The following is a 15,000-nucleotide window of genomic DNA, read 5'->3' as shown; positions in this document are numbered from 1 at the left end:
TCTGCAAAATGCTTTGAGTTGCTTGTATGGCAACAATACTGCAACGTTTTTGACCTTGAGCCTCCCACCCTGCAAGACTATTTTGCATAGCTGATGTGTTGAAGAAAAGAGAACTTTATCTTCTTATGAAATTTTATAATTTGAAACAGTTATGGTATGCAATAACTTGGACATTACCTTTTGAAATCTGAGGAGCAGCCCCTCCCGATCAGCTGATTAAAAAAAAAATGCATATAAACCTATCATGGTCAAGGGTTGTTGGGTGTAGCAGAGTTTGTGAGGCACAAAATTTCAGACACTTGTTATAAACATATATTCAACATGTACAGTCCAACAGTTTTAACCAATAAATTAACAACAAAATGTTTAAGCCTTATTTGTCTTTTTTCGTACCAGCTTCTGCATGAATGAGAAGCCACCAAAGTTTCCAAGAGGCATTTATCATAATAAGCAAATTCAAATGATTATAACATGAAAATGTAAACATTTCTTTCATAAATGCCATTGTCCTATGAAAGTTAATGAACATAAATTCAAATCTCTCTCTGCAAAGTGCCATTCAAAAAGACACCATTGGCTAACAACAACAAATTAAGTTACAGTAATTAACAGTTAATTCCTCTCTTTAGGCAACATTTTTTCCGTGAGGGTGAGCAATGCTTGATTCATCTGCTGTTGTTGCTGTAATATCAACAGTGTTTGTCTTTGTTGATCTTTCCTGTAGCTCTTCCTCTCTCAGAGAATGTTCTAACTTTGCTTTTTCTCTGAGAAATATCACGATCGGGTATCACGATCGGTAAAATAGACATGCTACGGTCTCTGTTGGAGAAGAACAGCTATCGACTCACTGGAAGCTCTCATCTGGGACAGTATGTTTCCATGGCTTTGAAACAGGAAACTGAACGGATTAAACAAGAATTGGAAATACCTGGTCAAGTTAGCATGACAAGTGACCTTTCAGTCATTTTTGACGGCAGCACCAGACAAGGGGAAGCAATTGCTCTAATAGTACGTATAGTGGACAATAACTGGAACATTATCCAACGGCTTGTGAGAATTGATGTTTGCTCTAAGTCAGTCAATGCCAACGAACTAGCACAAGTTCTTAATCAGTGCCTGTCTGTTGATTATGAGGTCAGAGCAAATTCCTTTCTCGCAGCCATGAGAGACAGTGCAAGCGTTAAACAAGCAGCACTGGACAGAATAACATTTATATTCCCTAAGATGCTGAATGTCGTGTGCTTCTCTCATACACTTGATAACGTGGGAAACCATTTAGTGATCCCAACATTGGTAGAGTTCGGAAGCCTTTGGATTAGAATGTTTCGCCATAGTTGTAAAGCCAAGCTGTTATGGAAGGATTTAACAGGTCAAACATCAAGATCATATAGCGAGACTAGACAGTGGAGGTGTATCATCAGTTGATGGTGCAGTTTGGAGATGTCGCAAGGTTCGTAGAAGAGGCAAAGGACGCAAAAGTTTGCCCACAGTTACCGCCACAACTTCAAGCAATACTTTCTGAACCACAGCGACCAATGAACTTGAAGCTTGAGCTTGCCGCTACTATTGATGTTGGCGAACATTTTGTGAAAGCCACGTATTTTTTGGAAGGGGATGGTCCTTTGATTTTTGCTTGTTATGAGAAACTAAGCGCCGTTTTTTTGTCAATTTCCTTGTTTCCCTAACGTCCGTGCAATTGCAACTGCAATTGCGGAGGAAGAACGTAACAGCACTCGAACGGAGTGCGAAGGCTTATGTTGTAGCCGGCAATTACGTGGTTTCCGAGAAAGTTCAATGTCGATCTTTATGATGTAGTGGTAGCATTCAAGGCTTTCAGACTATTCTGCCCCGTTAGGATCCAGTGGCTTAAGCCCACAAATGCATTAGTAGAGTCTCTGAGAGTATTTCCTTTCCTGGATAGTGATACTACCATCGACGGTCTCAAAGCCGAGCTTCCTGCCTATTTGGCTGCCGCTGAAGATGTTGTTACCCGACTGAAGAGAAGAAAGTCGAATGATGGTGTGAGCACGAGGAGCAACTTCCTCGTTGGGCTTCCGCAGTGAAACAAGTTCTCCTTGTTCAACCATCGTCTGCTAAGGCAGAAAGAGTATTTTTAATACTGAAGGCGTCCCTCAACGAGCAACAGAATTGTGCTCTTGTTGACTACCTCCAAGCCAGCGTCATGTCACAGTACAACAAGCGCTAAGAACTTCGAACATTAATTAACTGTTTATCATTGGACAAGTTTTGACTGTATCAGAAGTTTAATAACAAACAATTGAACACTTTTCACTTCATTCAGTTGCTGATACACACATGATACCTGAGTTTCTACGTTTCGCTTGAAATTAAACAAAGCATTTTCTGCAAGCAAAGTAGCATTATTTTGAGAATCGAGCATAATTTGAGCATTTTTTTGGCGTAAAGCGGAATTTCTAGAAGCATAAAATGCCAGTTTAGTAGCATAATCGGGAAAGGCCTAGACCCTGAGACGTTCTCTGTTTTGGAGTGCAGGCATGAGTCCATTCAACGTTTTAATGACATAAGCAGTGACTTTGGACAGGTTTATAAAATGAATTAAACAATGGAAATATGTTTATGAATTCTACTCTAACCAATATCTTTTTATATCATATCCAGGTTTTAAATCAGCATTACTGAGCATAACTATCAAGTGAATATTTATTTCTTTTCTTTAATTTGTTACTGTAAAGTTTTTATTAATATGCGTGAAACTGCTGCTCGCCTCGATCAGCTGTTGCTATCTGCGAGCAGTAGATGTCAAGCCGTAAATATAACAGTATCAACTGAACTGAATTGAGTTGAATTAATGATTATGAACTCTAAACTGACAATGTGTAACAACATGAATACTCTAACCAACATATTTTTTACATCAAAGCCAGATTTTTAGTCAGCGTTTCTGAGCGTAATGATGAGAACTCTGTTTCAATAGGTAAAAGTAAAATTGAAAGCCTAGAAATTATTTGACCTCTGTAGCAGTGTGACAGTTTCTATTTTACCTTGAAACGGAATAGTTCCGCTGAGTAATCTTTGATTACATACATGAGTCAATGTTTTAAGATTGCTTGAAAACCAGAAAGAAGAGTTCATTTTATCAACTACATTTCTGAAATGATTTTTTCCGTGTCTCTTGTTTCCTCACCCTGCATGTGTCTGGATCAAAGAATATAAAGTCTTGATTGCTCTCAAGTCGGTAAGAGCTAAATCTTACATCACATTTTGATAGTTTTTAGTCTCAAAGAGCTACTCATTCGCAGACATGACCCTTTGTATTGGCATTAAAGCATATCAGTACAAAGTGATTCAAACTTTACAAAATCATCCAACAAGCTTTTGGACAGTCACGATTTGTGTATTTTCAAGGAAAAATAAATCTATTTATAATAAAGTTCGGATATAACGCGCGCTGTCATTGGTTGATAGCGCGTGCTCTATGAGAGTATAGAGCATAGAGCTGAGCTTAAGCTGTCACGCCATCTGCCAATTGTACTGTGTTCGAGCTTTTCCGGGACTTCTTTTTAGCTTTTTTCCGATAATTGAAAGTGAAATTTCGGAACTGAAGCGAGCCGGCAAGTAGCAACAGAAGAATCAAACAAAGGTTTGTAAACATACCAGGCGCCGTAATTTACATTATTAAAACGTGAGCAGATACGAAAATCCTCAAAGGGAAAACAAAATAAACATTCCGAGTTTTAAAGATTTTCACGCTCAGTTAGATTGCAAGCTTACGTACGGTAATAAAAATCAAACACAGCTAACACTCGTATAGTATATAAAGTTCAGTGTTCAAAAACAAAACAGAACAAAACAGAAATGATGAAAATATAACCAAACTGGCATAATTGTTAAAATTCATACTAATCATGACGGTGTCTGAGCGAATATGATCATGCTGAATTTCATCGCGGCTTGCTCATCATGGCGATCTCCTGTCATCACAGTAAAGCAAGCCTCAGAAACTACATCGGCCGCCCTTCGAGTGAAAAAATAAGAGCTTGCTCTGATATCCTTTCCGATACGTTGAGTGGCAATTCACATCAGTCACTACAGCCGAGTTTTGCGGCGCTATCATCCCGAGCGATCTTCATGTCCCGGTGAATTCGGCTGTCGTTCATTCAAAAAACATTCGCCTTGAACAGTTTGTTTTCTACCTTCTCATGTGAAAAAACTCGCGTGTTTTTATGAGCCATAATTCGGCTGAAGTTCACTGAACATTTCACTTCAAGATTAGAGACTTAAAAACTTCAGGCAAAAGTGTTAAATTCGACTTGCCGAATTATTTTAGTTTGTAAACTATCGTAGAATGTGAACTTTGATGGTTTTTGAACTTTGATGGTTTGACACTTTTGACAGCTTTAATCTGGTACAGCCAATCAGATTATTTGAACCACTCTAACAAGGATTCTGATTGGCTTATTGTAGCGTGCTTTATAGAGTATAGAGCATGCTGACGACATTGTTGTTCGCTTTGGAAATAAAGTTTGTTTTGAAAATTAAAAGTAATGCTAGGGTAATTTAACGGATTCTTTATTATACAACAAATAGAGAAGCCTTGACTGTGCTCTGTTCTGTTATAAAGCACGCCATCGCCAGAAATCAAGGACATTTCGAGCCCGAGAAGTGGGAAGAAACACTCGACTACGTCTCGTGTTTCTCTCTACACTTCTTTCGTGCTCTAGCCGCTTCCTGCGTGCTTTATAACAGAACAGAGCACAGTCAAGGCTTCTCTATTTGTTAATTAAAGTTGCAATCAATTTTTACAAGACGAGGAAGCAGTAAAATTCAATAAATTCCCCATAAAATAATAAACTGCGATAGTCGTTTCTTGATATCTACTGCTTATTTTGACAGATACACAACTTGCTCAGACACTCAGCCTGATTGTCGGTGAATGTTGTAGCATCCAATGCCCTAATTCTGACTCTTCGATCTACGCACATTCAAAACAAAGATGGCTTTAATTAGCTGCACTCAAATGAACAACGGATATTTTACAGGGAAAAATTATTCATTGAAGAATTTATGAAAATATACGTATGTACTAACCACGCCATCGAACTACTGAGGGAAAATGGCTAAGTTAAACATTTTTATTTGGCACTCTTCCCCTACATCATGCCTGACTAAAGTATTCTTTGTTGGAACACATACATATTGGGGCGGATGCCATAGTTCAAAACCCACATTGTTTGTAATATTTATTCCGTTCTTACTTGCTAGCATGCCAACGTAAACATCGTCGAGTCTGAAGAACGGCAAAGAAGAGAAAGTGTCAACAAATGCGCGCACAACATCGTGAGATAAAATGTATCCAAAACCGGGGCAAAAGTCTGGATATCTCGTCCCGCTATATTCCTCGTAAGTTACCTTCCATTTACCCTCCCTTAAAGGAACAGGATTTGTGTAGTGATTGCCAGCGTAAAACATCTTTTTCGGCGTGGTGTGTGCGCTTAAGAAGGAGAGAACTCTTGGAACGTGCACGAAAACGTCGTCATCCAATTTCAAAAGAAACGAGAAATTGCAATACGTTACTGCCCATTCAAAGCCCATTTGTATCTTTCGGGTTTGATTCCAGTAGTGGTCGTAATAGCTAGCTCGCACAACGTCCTTAAGTGCTTCATCTTCGTCAAGCAACACGTTCGAAACTGTTTCATTCCGTGTCTGGGCGACCAGAAAAACTGACGTCCATCTTGGTTTTGCGGATCTTTCGAATGCCCATGTCTTACGAATGTTATTCCTTCTTCCGAAATTACCTGGAGCGGATGAGATAATGATAAGAAGATCGTAATGTTGCATACAAGATCTCCTGGTTATAAGAAATGATTTGTAATTGATTTGCGAAGTAGGAGTTGTCGTGTGATTCATTTTCAGTTCTCGTAATGGCGTCTGCCGCACGTCGTTTTCGACATCTAGTTGTTCACGAACACTGTCAGAGAAGGAGGAACGGGTACTCCGTATAAGACCTAGCTGGAAAAATACACAAATTGCCATCACAAAAGCTAAAACGGTCAAAACTCTTTTTCCTTGAATTCGGATCATTGTATTCCAGATAACCTGATAAAATTGGGTATGCAAATAAAGTTGGCGGAGTGTAAACTTGCCTGCTGGCGTCACTTAAAGCGAAACCTTAATTATTAATATTTTAAAACAATGAACTTTTCCATCCAAAAATATCAGCATGCTCATTGGCCGAGAACACGTGAATTAATCCCAAACAGAGTAAAATTTTGAAATTGAATTGTTTAAAGCCGGCAAAAGCACAACAAAACAAAATGGCAGAAAGATCTCTTAAATCTTTTTCCTTTTCGAGAAAGATGTTTCGTAGAGAAAGAACTCAATGTTGTCCTGTCAGTTGAATCGGACCTTCCTCCGTGGCTCATTTTCTTAGACGGTGTGAGACTGGATTTTTATCTTGTGCCTAAATACGTTTCTTGCACTCTAATTCTACATTCGAAGAATTGACAGTCGTGGAAATCGAACCATTGATACAAAGTATTCCCTTCCCCGTCTAATTCCAACAAAACGTGATGATATTTACGCGCGCCATTGAACTCATTCCTCAACTGGTCCAAGTTCATTTCTTCTTGTTGTTTAAGGGTCACTGTGCACGTTCATTCTTTTAATATGTTTCCTTAATCTCTTACGGGCGGAATTTCGATGAGTGAGTTTAATTTCCAATCGACGAGCCTCTCCCTTTTCTCATCCATTTTTCCTTAAGGTTTTTTTGGTTTAGAATTTTCAAAACAGAAAGGCTCGATGCCTGTCACACTCTAATGTGATGTTTATGGTGTGTTGCGGTAGTCCGGACTTTTTTAGCCAACGCTCGAGGTCATACTTGACCCGTTTGGGTTATTTAGACGGAATAGATCTCGATGACTTAGAACCACCTCCGGCTGCTGGAATGTCTTTTTCTCTGCTGTTTACGCTCTTAAAATCGGTTCTGTGGCGAAAGCACTGAGTGTTTTGTGCCGGCATAACCTTTGTTGTCGCTGTTTAGACCAACTTGGTCACTCCGTACTTCAAGAATAGCAAGAGAAAGACGCTCTTCTTTGACGATAGCAGATCTGGTGGATTTTGTGTGCTGTGAATTTACTAACGGATGATATTACGGATCGACTCTCAGACAGAATTAGGTTTCAGTGTGTTCCATATTTTCTCACTGCTTGTTTTCCTTACGTTTAATTTCCGCTTGTGCTGCTTTAACAGTATCAACTGAATTGACTTGAATTGAATTAATATGAGTTTATTAATTCTAAACTGACAATATGTAACAACATAAATACTATAACCAACATATTTTCACATCAAAAGCAGGTTTTTAGTCAGCCGATTATTAAGCATAATGATGAGGACTCTATTTTAATAGGTAAAATTAAAATTTTAATTGAAAGCCTAGAGATTATTTGACCCCTGTAGCCGTGTGACAGTTTCTGTTCTAAAGTGAAACGGATTAGTTCTGTTGAGTAATCTTTGGTTACATGTATGAGTCAATGTTTTAAGATTGCTTAAAAAACCCGCAAGAAGAGTTGATTTCTGAACTAAATTGTTTCTGAAATAAATTGTTCCGTGTCTCTTGCTTCTTCACCCTGCATGTGTCTGGATGAAAGAATATAAAGTTTTGATTGCTCTCAAGTCAGTAAGAGCTAGATCTTACATCACATTTTGATAGCTTTAGCCTCTAAGAGCAACTCATTCCCAGACACTTTTAAAGCATATCAATACAATGTGGTACAAACTTTACAAATTCATCCAACAAGCTTCTTCACAGTTTCTTTTTGCGAATTTTCAAAGAAATATAAATGTTTTTAAAGTTGCAATCAATTTTTACAAGATGAGAAAGCAATAAAATTCAATAACATTCTCCAGAAAATAATAAACTGCGATAGTCGTTTCTTGATATCTGCGGCTTATTTTGACAGACATACAACTTGCTCTGAAACTCAGCCTGATTGTCGGTGAATGTTGTAGCATCCAATGCCCTGATTCTGACTCTTCGAGCAACGCACTTTCAAGACAAAGATAGCTTTAAATGGCTGCACTTAAATGAACAATGGATATTGAATAGGGAAACATCATTCATTGAAGAATTTATCTAAATATACGTATGTACTAACCACGCCACTGAACTACTGAGGGAAAATGGTTAAGTTAAACATTTTCTTTTGGCACTCTTCCCCTACATCATGCCTGACTAAAGTATTCTTTGTCGGAACACATACATACTGGGGTGGATGCCATACTTCAAAGCCCACATTGTTTGTGATACTTATTCCGTTCTTATTCGCCAGCATACCAACGTAAACATCGTCCAGTCTGAAGAACGGCAAAGAAGAGAAAGTGTCAACAAATGCACGTACAACATCGTGAGATAAAATGTATCCAAAACCGGGGCAAAAGTCTGGATATCTTGTCTCGTTATACTCCTCGTAAGTTACCATCCATTTGCCTTTCCTATGAGGGCCCATGTTTGCATAATGACAGCCAGCATAAAGCATCTTCTTCGGCGTGGTGGGTGCGCTTAAGAAGGAGAGAACTCTTGGAACGTGCACGAAAACGTCGTCATCCAATTTCAAAAGAAACGAGAAATTGCAATACGTTACTGCCCACTCGAAGCCCATTTGTATCTTTCGGGTTTGATTCCAGTAGTGGTCGTAATAGCTAGCTCGCACAAGGTCCTTAAGTGCTTCATCTTCGTCGAGCAACACGTTCGAAACTGCTTCATTCCGTGTTTGAGCGACCAGAAAAACTGACGTCCATCTTGGTTTTGCGGATCTTTCGAATGCCCATGTCTGACGAATGTTATTCCTTCTTTCGAAGTTACCTGGAGCGGATGAGATAATCATAAGAAGATCGTAATGTTGCATACAAGATCTCCTGGTTATAAGAAATGATTTGTGATGAGTTTGCGAAGTAGAAGTTGTCGTGTGATTCATTTTCAGTCCTCGTAATTGGATCCGCTTCACATGGTTTTCGACATCTAGTTGTTCACGAACAATGTCAGAAAAGGAGGAACGAGTACTCCGTATAAGACCTAGCTGGAAAGATACACAAATAGCCATCACAAAAGCTAAAACGGTCAAAACTCTTTTCCTATGAATTATGATCATTGCATTCCAGCAAACCCGATAAAATTGGGTATGCAAATAAAGTCGGCGGCTTGTAAACTTGCTTGCTGGCGTTGCGTAGAGCGATACCTTAATTATTAATATTTTAAAACAATGAACTTTTCCATCCAAAAATATCAGCATGTTCATTGGCCGAGAACACGTGAATTAATCCCAAACAGAGTAAAATTTTGAAATTCAATTAATTGAAGGCGGCGAAAGCACAACAAAACAAAATGGCAGAAAGATCTCTTAAATCTTTTTCCTTTTCGAGAAAGATGTGTCGTAGAGAAAGAACTCAATGTTGTCCTGTCAGTTGAATCGGACCTTCCTCCGTGGCTCATTTTCTTAGACGGTGTGAGACTGGATTTTTATCTTGTGCCTAAATACGTTTCTTGCACTCTAATTCTACATTCGAAGAATTGACAGTCGTGGAAATCGAACCACTGATACGATGTATTCTTTTCCTCGTCTAATTCCAACAAAACGTGACAATCTTTACGCGCGCCATTGAACTCATTCCTCAACTGGTCCAAGTTCTTTTCTTCCTGTTGTTTAAGGGTCACTGAACGCATTCATTCTTTTAATGTGTTTCCTTAATCTCTTACGGGCGGAATTGCGATTAGTGAGTTTAATTTTCAATTGATGAGCATCTCCCTTCTCATTAATTTTTCCTCTACGTTATTTTGGTTTAGAATTTTCAAAACAGAAAGGCTCGATGTCTGTCACACTCTTATGTGATGTTTATGGTGTGTTGCGGTAATTCGAATCTTTTTAGGCAACGCTCGAGGTTATACTTGTTTCGTTAAGGTTGTTTAGACGGAATAGATCGCGGTGAATTAGAACTACCTCTCGCTGCTGGAATGTTTTTTCCTCTGCTGTTTACGCTCTTAAAATCGGTTCTGTGGCAAGAGTACTGCGTGTTTTCTGCCGGCATAACCTCTGTTGTCGCTGTTTAGACCGACTTGGCCCGTCCGTACTTCAAGAGGAGCAAGAGAAAGACGCTCTTCTTTGACGATAGCAGATCTGGTGGATTTTGTGTGCTTTGAATTTACTAACGGATGATTTTACGGATCGACTGTTCAAACGGAATTAGGGCTTCAGTGTGTTCCATATTTTCTCCCTGCTTGTTTTCCCTACGTTTAATTTCCGCTTGTCCTGCTTTAACAGTATCAACTGAATTGACTTGAATTGAATTAATATGAGTTTATTAATTCTAAACTGACAATATGTAACAACATAAATACTATAACCATCATATTTTTACATCAAAAGCAGGGTTTTAGACAGCCGATTACTGAGCATAATGATGAGAACTCTATTTTAATAGATAAAAGTAAAATTGAAAGCCTAGAGATTATTTGACCCCTGTAGCCGTGTGACAGTTTCTATTCTACACTAAAACGGAATAGTTCCGTTGAGTAATCTTTGGTTACATGCATGAGTCAATGTTTTAAGATTGCTTAAAAAACCCGCTAGAAGAGTTGATTTCTGAACTAAATTGTTTCTGAAATAAATTGTTCCGTGTCTCTTGCTTCTTCACCCTGCATGTGTCTGGATGAAAGAATATAAAGTTTTGATTGCTCTCAAGTCGGTAAGAGCTAGATCTTACATCACATTTTGATAGCTTTAGCCTCTAAGAGCAACTCATTCCCAAACACTATTAAAGCATATCAATGCAGTGTAATACAAACTTTCTTAATTCATCCAACAAGCCTCTTTACAGTTACTTTTTGTGAATTTTCAAGGAAAAATAAATCTATTTCAAGTTGCAATCAATTTTTACAAGATGAGAAAGCAATAAAATTCAATAATATTCCCCATAAAATAAACTGCGATAGTCGTTTCTTGATATCTACGGCTTATTGTGACAGATATACAACTTGCTCTGACATCCAGCCTAATTGTCGGTGAATGTTGTAGCATCCAATGCCCTGATTCTGACTCTTCGAGCTACGCACATTCAAAACAAATATAGCTTTAAATAGCTGCACTCAAATGAACAACGGATATTGAATAGGGAAACATCACTCACTGAAGAATTTATCTAAATATACGTATGTACTAACCACCCCATCGAACTATTGAGGGAAAATGGCTAAGTTAAACATTTTCATTTGGCACTCTTCCCCTACATCATGCCTGACTAAAGTATTCTTTGTTGGAACACATACATACTGGGGTGGATGCCATACTTCAAAGCCCACATTATTTGTGATACTAATTCCGTTCTTACTCGCCAGCATGCCAACGTAAACATCGTCCAGTCTGAAGAACGGCAAAGAAGAGAAAGTGTCAACAAATGCGCGCACAACATCGTGAGATAAAATGTATCCAAAACCGGGGCAAAAGTCTGGATATCTTGTCTCGTTATACTCCTCGTAAGTTACCATCCATTTGCCTTTCCTATGAGGGCCCATGTTTGCATAATGACAGCCAGCATAAAGCATCTTCTTCGGCGTGGTGGGTGCGCTTAAGAAGGAGAGAACTCTTGGAACGTGCACGAAAACGTCGTCATCCAATTTCAAAAGAAACGAGAAATTGCAATACGTTACTGCCCACTCGAAGCCCATTTGTATCTTTCGGGTTTGATTCCAGTAGTGGTCGTAATAGCTAGCTTGCACAAGGTCCTTAAGTGCTTCATCTTCGTCGAGCAACACGTTCGAAACTGCTTCATTCCGTGTTTGAGCGACCAGAAAAACTGACGTCCATCTTGGTTTTGTGGATCTTTCGAATGCCCATGTCTTACGAATGTTATTCCTTCTTTCGAAGTTACCTGGAGCGGATGAGATAATGATAAGAAGATCGTAATGTTGCATACAAGATCTCCTGGTTATAAGAAATGTTTTGTGATGAATTTGCGAAGTAGAAGTTGTCGTGTGATTCATTTTCAGTTCTCGTAATTGGATCCGCTTCACATGGTTTTCGACATCTAGTTGTTCACGAACAATGTCAGAAAAGGAGGAAAGAGTACTCCAAATAAGTCTTAGCTGGAAAGATACGCAAATTGCCATCACAAAAGCTAAAACGGTTAAAACTCTTTTTTTAGGAATTCTGATCATTGTATTTCGGCATATCCGATAAAATTGCGTATGCAAATCAAGTTAACGTGTACAGTTTCCCCACTGGCGTCGCGTAACAACAGACAGCAAATTTTAAGTCATTTGACCCTTTGCAACTGAAGGCCCTCAATAGGACTTCTTAAGAAACTTGCTGCACTTGACTAGAGTGTGCTGACCACTACAGGAGGGCAGATCTGATCTGTTTGACGACAGGATGATTTTATTTTATTTAACAAATAGAGAAGCCTTGACTGTGCTCTGTTCTGTTATAAAGCACGCCATCGCCAGAAATCAAGGACATTTCGTGCCCGCTAACATTTTTCAGCGGTATATCGTATTACACTCCGGAAAAATAGAATATCAAAAGAATTCAATATGGCGGCGATCACGGCTCGATCTGCAAAGAAGAATGTTTCGTACCATGAGTTATACAATTTGAGCAAAAAGAAAAAGAAAAGAAGACCTGCAAGTAAATCTTTGGGATTTTTCGAGGCAGAGTGATGACATGATGTCAGAATTTTGATTTGCTTTAATTTAATTTTCGTGCCAAGACTGCTGAATTTGCATTCAATGCCTGGCATATTTTTATTCCGAAAAGGACCTGAGAACTAATTTATTTCCCTGCAAGAACTTAAACAAATATGGCCGACGATTCGAAGATCAGCATTGCTCGTGTTTAACTATTTCAGTCATAGTTTTCAACATGGCGTCTCGTCACTTACTCAACATGGAAAATAAGGGATATTCTGGCGTGTTGGGAAGTTTTTTGATGGGAGGAAATGGCAATTTTACAGGATATTTGGACGCTTCGAACTCTGTAGCAGTCAATTCGATAGAGAGTAGTTGACTTTATTGATGCACTTTCGTAGCGAGTGTTTGGGATGGAGAACGACGGATTTTGAAGAACTGTATGGCGACCTAGGTCAATGATCAATGACAAAAGAACTGGCTCGGGAAGTAAGTGTTTTTATTTATCGAGTCCTTGTGAGGTTTGATGAATAGCAGAATCAGTACTGAATATGTCTCAATCGAGAGCAGACGGGACCATGAGCTCCTGATTGTTATATTTTAGAAATTTTACAAATTTCCATACAGTTTCTTACATTACTTGGACGCCATTTAGGAGGAAATGCGCAAGCGCGGCCGCCATCTTGTCCAATATTTCTGCCGATGAGGAAGCGGCTAGAGCACGAAAGAAGTGTAGAGAGAAACACGAGACGTAGTCGAGTGTTTCTCCCACTTCTTGAGTGCTCTAGCCGCTTCCTAAGTGCTTTATAACAGAACAGAGCACAGTCAAGGCTTCTCTATTTGTTTTATAATAAAGAATCCGTTAAATTACCCAAGCATTACTTTCAATTTTTAAAACAAACTTTATTTCCAAAGCGAACAACAATGTCGTCAGCATGCTCTATACTCTCATAAAGCACGCTACAATAAGCCAATCAGAATCCTCGTTAGAATGGTTCAAATAATCTGATTGGCTGTACAAGATTAAAGCTGTCAAAAGTGTCAAACCATCGAAGTTCAAAAACCATCAAAGTTCACTTTCTACGATAGTTTACAAACTAAAATAGTTCGGCAAGTCGAATTTAACACTTTTGCCTGAAGTTTTTAAGTCTCTAATACAGAATCTTAAAGTGAAATGTTCAGTGAACTTCAGCCGAATTATAACTCATAAAAACAAGCGAGTTTTTACACATGTCAAAGTAGAAAACAAACTGTTCAAGGCGAGTGTTTTTTGAGTGAACGACAGCCGAATTCACCAGAACATGAAGATCGCTCGTGATGACAGCGCCGCAAAACAAGGTAGAAAACAAACTGTTCAAGGCGAGTGTTTTTTGAGTGAACGACAGCCGAATTCACCGGAACATGAAGATCGCTCGTGATGACAGCGCCGCAAAACTCGGCTGCAGTGACTGGTGTGAATTGCCACTCAACGAATAGGAAAGGATATCAGAGCAAGCTCTTATTTTTTTCACTCGAAGGGCGGCCGATGTAGTTTATTGTTACTGTGATGACCGGAGATCACCATGATGAGCGAGCCGCGATGGACTTCAGCATGATCATATTCGGTCAGACACCGTCATGATTAGAATGAATTTTAACAATTATGCCAGTTTGGTTATATTTTTCATCATTTATGTTTTGTTTTTGAACACTGAAATTTATATACTATACGAGTGTTAGCTGTGTTTGATTTTTATTACCGTACGTAAGCTTGCAATCTAACTGAGCGTGAAAATCTTTAAAACTCGGAATATTTATTTTGTTTTTCCTTTGAGGATTTTCGTATCTGCTGACGTTTTAATAACGTAATTTACGGCGCCTGGTATGTGTTACAAACCTTTGTTTGATTCATCTGTTGCTACTTGCCGGCTCGCTTCAGTTCCGAAATTTCACTTTCAATTATCGGAAAAAAGCTAAAAAGAAGTCCCGGAAAAGCTCGAACATAGTACAATTGGCAGATGGCGTGAGCGCTGTAGCTCAGCTCTATGCTCTATACTCTCATAGAGCACGCTCTTTCAACCAATGACAGCGCGTGTTATATCCGAACTTTATTATAAAGGTGGTTCAGGATGGATGATAACGCGAAAGCGCTTGCACTTGAGCTACTGTCTCCTCTTTGCGATCTTGAAGGACTGCGTTGACATCGTTACCCTTGGATTGTAGCACAGGCCCTGAGCCGTCAAAGAATCAAAATGAGGCATACGATGGCATAAAAACGAATGAATTAGCATGCGGGTGGACAGAAAGGCTTCGCTCTTGTTCGATATTTTCTCTCAGTTTTAATTCCTTCTTGATACTTCTGA

The 15,000-nt window shown here is 39.0% G+C and overlaps 3 protein-coding genes and 1 pseudogene across 6 annotated transcripts in view; 1 reads left to right on the top strand and 3 right to left on the bottom strand.

Moving 5' to 3' along the window:
* The window catches only part of LOC136279392 (uncharacterized), a 1,443-nt pseudogene extending 1,353 nt beyond the window's left edge, over window positions 1-90 (top strand).
* Window positions 91-232: 142 nt separating this feature from the next.
* Window positions 233-15,000, bottom strand: part of LOC131796511 (uncharacterized) — a 56,562-nt gene continuing 41,794 nt past the window's right edge. For 2 of the 4 annotated variants that reach the window (XM_066162969.1, XM_066162971.1), the window contains exon 3: window positions 4,788-5,777. In XM_066162969.1, coding sequence (XP_066019066.1) covers window positions 5,083-5,777 — 695 coding nt within the window. In that variant the 3' untranslated portion in view covers window positions 4,788-5,082. Of the gene's footprint in view, window positions 2,094-4,787; window positions 5,778-15,000 lie in introns of those variants that run through there. The other 2 variants (XM_066162970.1, XM_066162973.1) reach the window with 2 other exon arrangements.
* LOC131796590 (beta-1,3-galactosyltransferase 1-like) lies at window positions 6,980-9,193 on the bottom strand. Its single transcript, XM_059114190.2, has one exon. It carries the CDS (start codon window positions 9,129-9,131, stop codon window positions 8,151-8,153), a length of 981 nt encoding a protein of 326 aa, XP_058970173.2. The 5' UTR covers window positions 9,132-9,193; the 3' UTR covers window positions 6,980-8,150.
* LOC131796591 (beta-1,3-galactosyltransferase 1-like) lies at window positions 10,411-12,190 on the bottom strand. The gene has a single exon (XM_059114191.2). The coding sequence runs from the start codon at window positions 12,188-12,190 to the stop codon at window positions 11,210-11,212; it is 981 nt and encodes a 326-aa protein (XP_058970174.2). The 3' UTR covers window positions 10,411-11,209.

This window comes from Pocillopora verrucosa, chromosome 3 (assembly GCF_036669915.1).
Source record: "Pocillopora verrucosa isolate sample1 chromosome 3, ASM3666991v2, whole genome shotgun sequence".
NCBI lineage: Eukaryota > Metazoa > Cnidaria > Anthozoa > Scleractinia > Pocilloporidae > Pocillopora > Pocillopora verrucosa.
The sequence above is the reverse complement of the archived record's forward strand: the minus strand, read 5'-3'. Positions and strand labels throughout refer to the sequence as shown.